The sequence below is a fragment of the Cariama cristata genome, unplaced genomic scaffold, assembly GCF_000690535.1.
Source record: "Cariama cristata isolate BGI_N322 unplaced genomic scaffold, ASM69053v1 scaffold12083, whole genome shotgun sequence".
NCBI classification, from domain to species: domain Eukaryota; kingdom Metazoa; phylum Chordata; class Aves; order Cariamiformes; family Cariamidae; genus Cariama; species Cariama cristata.
The window spans coordinates 1,033-8,148 of NW_009607856.1; the positions used below are offsets into that span (position 1 = coordinate 1,033).

Below are 7,116 nucleotides of genomic sequence, written 5' to 3' on the forward strand. Positions count from 1 at the left end.
TTTAAAAAAAAAAAAAAGAAAAAGAAAAAAACAAACTATAAAGCCAAAGGCTCTGCTCTTTGGAAAACACAGCAGCACATTTGGGTATGGCTTGGTTTTGCTGGACAGCTGTTTGTTGCCTTCACTTTAAAATATAGATATGCAACTAGGTGTGCATTGAACCTGCTTACCACGATGGAGGGAGAAGTGACAATAATAGAAGGACACAGCTCTCGAGTAAATTTCCACAGTAACTTGTGGCCAGGATGGCTATTTTGAACTTTCACAAGATTGAGCAACAACAGTTCATTCATAGCTACTGAAAGGGTAGCTCAGTGTGTTAGATGTGAGCAATGCAGAACTTGCTTTTCCCCCAGCGTCTCTTGCCAGATACACAAACTTCTGGCATTTCTCTGGTTTTCTTTTACTAGACTGTGTAATGAGGTGAAAACCCTACTTAAAAAACCGAATACTTTCTCTGCTATTTCTTCATAACTTAGGACCCAATCTGTGGAACTCACTAACTTCTCTTCCTTGCTTTGTGATGTTTGAAAATAGCATTTTTCTATCACTTGAGCAATGAAATCTGGCCTGTGTCAGGAGCTGGAGACTGTGCAGGACACGAGGGCATAAGCAGACAGCTTCAGTGCAGCTTAAAGTGTCCAAAACCAGACTTCAAGAATATTCAGTGGTCCTAAAAAAGCCAGTAGCGATTTGTGGCAGCTCATGCCCTGTTCTGCTTCATCAGCATCAGCCTGTGTGCCTCCTGCAAAGTGCCAATGCTTCTTTAACTGTGTAATTATGGAAACTGATACTAGGTGGCACAAGAAAGTGGAGAAGCGCAGGTGCCTGTAAAGGCCAACTTCTGACCCAAGAGGCTGGTTTCTTTGGGCTGCTGGTGGACAGAAAGGAGCTCCTACTTTGACATGCTTCTGGAAGAGCCCATCTTCCTCCTGTGTCTTCAGAGAGAACCTAGAGTGAGCCCCTCTCAGTGCTTCTGTGCAGACTTTGCATGTGTGGTACGTGCAAAGCAGCATTCAGCTCCTGTCACTGGGACTTTGTGTGAGAAATCAAACCGGAGTGGTCCCCTGTCAGATATGTGATGGTGAAGAATGGCTGTAATAATGATGATTTCCTTTTGTAGATTTCAAGATGCTTTATGAAAGTTCATGTTAATAGCATAACTTGGATTTAAATTTCTTGTTTTGTTTTTCTTACATTTCAGGTCTACCAGTCATGAAACGAATTCTTCTGTTTTTTATCCTGGCTGCTGCTGTTATGTATGGTATACTGCATGGAAATCTGTGGAGAAATAACCTCTACTGGTATGGTGATGCTTTGTTCACTTATAGTGCAAACACCCTTATGGCTGTATGAGAGATGTGGCTGTGAGTTGCTGTGTTGCTGAACAGCTGTTTACTAGTAATCAACAGAAGTGATTACTACTCTGTGTTTTCTGGTGTTGGGGTTTTTTTGTTTGTTTTGTTTGTGTTGTGTTGGGTTTTTTCTTTTCTTTTTTTTTTTTTTACTGTGAGGGAATGAATGTGATTGTTCTGTCCTGTTGCCCCTTCTTTCATGTCACTTCTAAACCTAGTATTTGATTTGAGCCTGGTTGTATGGAGAGGTCAGGACCTCAGAGATAGGGAGCCCCTCTGAGTTTCATGAAAATAGGTGTTCAGATGAGGAGAGGTATCTGATTTGTGTGTGTCCTGTGTCCATATCTCCTCCCACCCCATGTGTGTTTAGTGTTAGCTTGTTTCTTCAGGTGTTGGATAAATGACATGGGAGAGACCTGCTCCACACATGGGAATAACTGCAGGTGTAGTGGGCACCTTTTGAAAAGCTGAAATTTGTTGAGTCCCGGTGGCAACCTTGTGGGAAGTAAGCCTCCACTGTCTCCAGGCTGTGCGAGACAGGTGACTTGGGATCTAAAATTCAGGGTGCTTATCGAAGAAGTTGAGTTTCCATTGGTCTTTGCACAGCTGTGACCAGGACAGACTGGTGTGTTTGTGTTATGAAGATAATAGTGATAGCTTTTAAAAGTAGTGATTGATGTGCCTCTGTCTTGTTTATAGCATACAATTGATACGAATGGCTTTCTGTTAGCAAGCCACAATATTGTGACATTTCCCTTTTTGCAGGATTAGCTTTTATGGACAGACTTCATCTGTGAGGGCTCCTCCTTCCTATGAGACTAGTGGAGTTACCCAGTAAGTTCAGCAGTTGAGTATTTTTGTGGTGGGGTTGTTTTTTTGATTGGTTGCTTGATTTTTGGGCAGGTGGGAGGGATTGAGACTAAGATCTGTAGCCTTTGTTCATACACTCCCTGTTCATTGGTTATTGTACAACTGTGTCCATTGGCTTTTTCTGTTATGAACACAATTGTAACATGTCTGGCAGAAAGGAATTTGTCTGTGTCGTGTTTCCAGTGTTTGGTTAATATTTATGGCCACTTACAGTGACTGTCTGTAACAAGCAATGAATTGTTAAAGGATGTTTGTTTACAACTTCCAAATTTCTGCAGTTCTGAGTTATACCTGAATAAAATTAGCAGAGCTACGAGGGCAACTTTTGTGCTTAAAATTTATTAAATCAGAGGTGTAGTTCACTTGTGATGCACAAGTCTATGTATAAGCAGATCTTGTGCTACTAAATTCCTGCAGTTAGGTTTGTGGGACTAATGAGTGCTTGCACTGAAACTTAAAAGCAGACCTCTGTTCTCTCTGAAGCCATCCTGCAAAATATCATCTGAGGGGCTGATGCTGTAAATCAATGAGCTGGCCAGCTGATACGTTTCACAGGGTATTTTCTCAGTGTCAGTATTGATGTGATAACTGGAGGTTACCAAAAGCAATTAACCTTAAAGGTCTGTTTGGCTGGTTCTAATGTGGTGGTTTCATCCTTCTGTTATTAATGCAGCCCAGATGCATGCATTGCTCACACTGAACTTTACTCTTCCTTCTGGGCTTCATATTTTTTATTAACTGGGCTAAATCACCAAGGTGGGCATGTGCTTAGAAGTGTAAGTCTTAGCCTTATTACAAGAGGAATGACTTATCCAGAAAGAACCTCATTTTTCCTTGAAGTATCCTGTGTGGTACTGTCTATTCCCCTCTCCAAAGAAGACTCTGCACTCCTTTCTGAGGAGTGCTGGTGATGCTATCTGGTATGGCTGCAGGGGCAATTCAGCCCAGGTGTCCTTCTTCTCTGCAGGTGGGCCTGAGATCCCACCTCTGGTTATGACCGCTTTGATAGTTGCTGAGCAAGGGAGGCTGCTTCCAGACCAAGACTCCTTGGAGCAGCACTGTGAGATAAAAGCCCTTACTAGTAAAAGTATGCATACCGCAACAAGATCCATCTTTATAATACAGACAGAGGCAATACTGAATGAAGATTTGGTGTGGTGTTAAGTCAGTAATCTGCTTTTACTAATTTGTCTTGTCCAACTTTCCCCACCTTGTTGCTACTACCCGTTCCTGTTCTTGCTATTTCTTTGAAATTCTTCTTTTGCAGGCTACCACCAACGGCTGTGGAGAGAAGGAACATGCTGGACACTTGTCTCCTGAAACCAGCATTTGAATCTTTATTGGGGTGAGTCTTCTGTGGGAAGGAGGGGGGGAAAGAAAGGCTGTGCTGACTGAGGTAGAAATGGATTATTTAACATATTCTGGACTATTTCACATTTTGATTCACCTCTGGAAGTACAGCCTTTGAGCTTGGGTTTATTGCTGCTTTTCCTGGTTGTGACAACACAAATTGTTTAGCTTGCCACTGATCAGCATCTGAGCAATACCATACAACTAGCTCAACGTGCTGGTGTATGTACTGAATAAATAAATAAATACTTCCTATTCAGAAATTGTAGCTAGTAACAGTGAAGTTATTTTAATGATTGAAATACAAGCCTTCATTTTTTTTTTTCCCCCCTCATGCTTTTCCTGTAAAAGAAGCCTTCATGTCCAAGACTGAAACTCAGTCATTCTGCTATTAAGAACCTGGACTTAAAAGATTAAGACCTTTTTGGTAGCCAAGTATTTCTGTGGAAGCCAGGGACCAGAGAAGTTTTGAAAATCTCTTCATTTTACTTGGAAAGAGGAGTATGAAATGTGCAAAAATTCATCCAGTCTTTAATGTTATATGATTCTTCTCCTTCAATGGAATTTTAATGGAATTTAATTTTAATGAAATTTGGGATTATTCATGGTTTTGTTCCTCTGATAGTATTGTTGAATTGTGTATAGGTGTCCTCCACTTCAAGGTACTAATAGGAAGCTTCCTTTGTAAAGCAGCAGATGCAAAAAGGAAGAGCTTCAACCCAAAACAAAGGTGGTGATTGGTCGCAAAAATGCATCCAAGACGTTTGTGAGGAAATACTGGGAGTTTTTGTTGTTAGAAGCACAACTCGTAAATAAGAGATCAAGGAAGTGCTACAGGACCAGAAGCAGACAGGCTATATTGCTGACTTTGGGTTTTACCTCAGCGGACATTGAGTGTGGTCCTGAGAAAGCTTGGGAAGATGTCTAGGCCAAGTCCTGGCTGAAGGAGTCTTAAAGCTCTGAGCAAAGACACCGTTGCTTGCTGCTTTTTTTTTGTGTCCTTTTTGTGTACAAGAAAACATGGCTTTAATTCAGTGCCATTATTATTTTAAAGAACACAGAAGGATCTCAAGTTTGTTGTCCCCAAAGCAGTCCTGTAGTCTTCGAGTTTTGATTAGCTGCCTGGCCAAGTGAGATGGTCCTGGGTCCCTTGCCCAAGGAGTGTGCCCAGGCTGTCTCTGTCAGGCACAGCAGGATAACTCTGGTGCTGAGCAAGGGGGCAGGAATGGGCTCAGAGATGTGCAGCAAGAAGGAGGTAGGTGCAGAGCTAGAACAGAATCTCTTGCATATTTCCATAGCTCCTTTACAGAGATAGTTTGCGTGAGCTGAAGATCTGGTCTGTGCACTTTGGTAATAGCCTGGGTAGGTTGAAAGGATTTCTAACCTGGCAGAATTATTTATTGGAAAGGAACCAGAGCTAGAAGTTGCAGTACTACTCATTGCAGTAGGTAAATTATTTATTATGTCTAGGCTTACCAGCTGCTTCTGAGCAGCAAGGCAAGTTATTAAATTTAATATGGGTCTTTTAGTGCATGATGTCTCAAAGTTAGCTGGTCTTGCTTAGTTAACCTATGGCCCAGTTCTTGGTGTGTGGGCTGTGGTGTTTTGTTGTTTGGATTTTTTTTTCTGTTGTGTGGGTTTTTTTTTCCTTTTTACTATTAGTATCTTCTGAGTACATAGAGCTTAAAGAGCGAGATACTTGATTTGTGAAACTGAGAGGGAGGGGGGTTTTAACAGCTATTATTATTCTTAATGGAGAAACAAGTCATTTGCTGGCTGTGGGTATTTATGGTCAACACTAGGTTTTCTCACTGTGACTGTATACTTCTGTGATAACATTTTAATATAAGACCCAGCATGCAGGATCGCAACAAAGTCAACCAGTTCAGTGAGTACGTGCCTACTTAACTCCAAGGTGAAGCCAAGGGCATGGTAGCATGTGACAGGATTGAGTCTACTGTTCATTCATTTGGCTTGACTTGGCAGATACAGTAGTAAGAGTCTGTTCCCTGCTATAAGATAACCCTTGTCTGTGGTTACTGTCTTTTGAAGGAAAAAGTGACCAATTCTTTCTATCTTGATGCTTATAAGGTATGATGCCATCATGTTCTAGTTTGCAGGAGAAATACGCTTTTGAGGCAAACCTCCTTGTGATCCCCACGTGCTGTGCTTCTCATCGCAGGGTGGCCCTGGCATATGTGCACTGGGCTCCTTTCAGACATCTGACCTCTGGCTAAGCCAAGAGATGCATTGCAGGAGCACGCCCAATGTGCTGCAGCTGCTAAGGGGTGTTCAATCTGTGGGACCCTACAAGAGTTAGTCCAGAGTAAAAAAAAAACCTGAGGGTATGTAATGTGGACACGAGAACTCCATAGTTTTTTGCTGTGTGGATATACCCCTATTGACCCAAACTACTTACTGATGTCAACACAGCCTTAAAGTGCCACTTGTTTGGAATGGGAGCATATCTCAAATAAGCTGATGTCTTCAGGAGATGGTATTGTCCAGTTAAAACACATTATTTCAAATCCCATTCCTGTTTATTAAATTGCAATGTATAATAACTCTTAATTTTCCTTGCTGCCTCTGTTACGTACTTTTCAAACCTGAAGTTATTTGTTGTCTTCCTGGGTTATGTATTCTCTTAAAAATGCTGTATCATGGAATAAGCTTTCAGTCATGCGATTTTAATGTCTCTATATAGCTTATACTAGCAGAGAAATAATTTTATCTCACTCTCTATTTTCCATTGTAAAATCTTCCCCTTTTCTGTTACCTGCTTTCTTTCCCTGTGTTCATGAATTTTCTTCTTTTAAAAATTGGTAGTACTTGAAGTAGCTTAAAGAAAGCTTTTTTGAAAGCAATTGCATGAATTATTGGCTTATTCAAATACATCATGTGGATTTTTGAAACTTCTTTCTTTTTCCCTTCATTAGTGTGGACAAAATATACCCTTTCCTGTGTGCTAATGATTTTATCAGAGTGGCAGAGTTCCACGGGAGCGATAAGTTTGAACTACCTTATGGAATAAAGAGAGCAGGTTTGTGTTCCCCATGTACCTTGTTTTTAAACAGAAATATCCAAATAGCATGTAAAGCCACCTGAATTTCTGGCCCTGGTCTTTCCTGTTCACCAATACCAATCCTTTTGGGGGTATCTAGCAGTGCCTTAATGGCTTCATTTAGTCCCTCTAACCTGGCACTTTCTTTTTTTTAACAAATAAAGCACCGTGTTGGCATTGCCCATCATCGCAGAGAAGCTCCAAAAAGATGTCAGTGAGGAAGAGTGGAACTTATTCAGCTTCCTTTTGTTCGTATGTAGGCTGGAGTGCTACAGATATTTAGCTAGTGCTTTGCTAGGTGAAATATTAGCTGGGTCAGTGTGGTGGGATTCAATCAATGCACCTAAGCTGATTGGAATCCAGAGTCCTAATGAGGTAGAAGTCTCCAGCTTGGGGCAGTTACATCAGCAAAATTTTCCTTTTGATGGGCTAGCTTCTCCCACCAGGGAAGGTGTCACTGGGGCTGCAGGAGGTATTCCT

General features: G+C 41.4%; 1 protein-coding gene across 2 annotated transcripts in view; it reads left to right on the forward strand.

Annotated features, from left to right (window-relative positions):
* Positions 1-991: 991 nt before the first annotated feature.
* The window catches only part of ST3GAL6 (ST3 beta-galactoside alpha-2,3-sialyltransferase 6), a 23,050-nt gene continuing 16,925 nt past the window's right edge, over positions 992-7,116 (forward strand). Inside the window, exons 1-5 of one of the 2 annotated variants that reach the window (XM_009696903.1) lie at positions 992-998; positions 1,205-1,304; positions 2,121-2,189; positions 3,493-3,570; positions 6,512-6,615. In XM_009696903.1, coding sequence (XP_009695205.1) covers positions 992-998; positions 1,205-1,304; positions 2,121-2,189; positions 3,493-3,570; positions 6,512-6,615 — 358 coding nt within the window. Of the gene's footprint in view, positions 999-1,204; positions 1,305-2,120; positions 2,190-3,492; positions 3,571-6,511; positions 6,616-7,116 lie in introns of those variants that run through there. The other variant, XM_009696904.1, reaches the window with a different exon arrangement.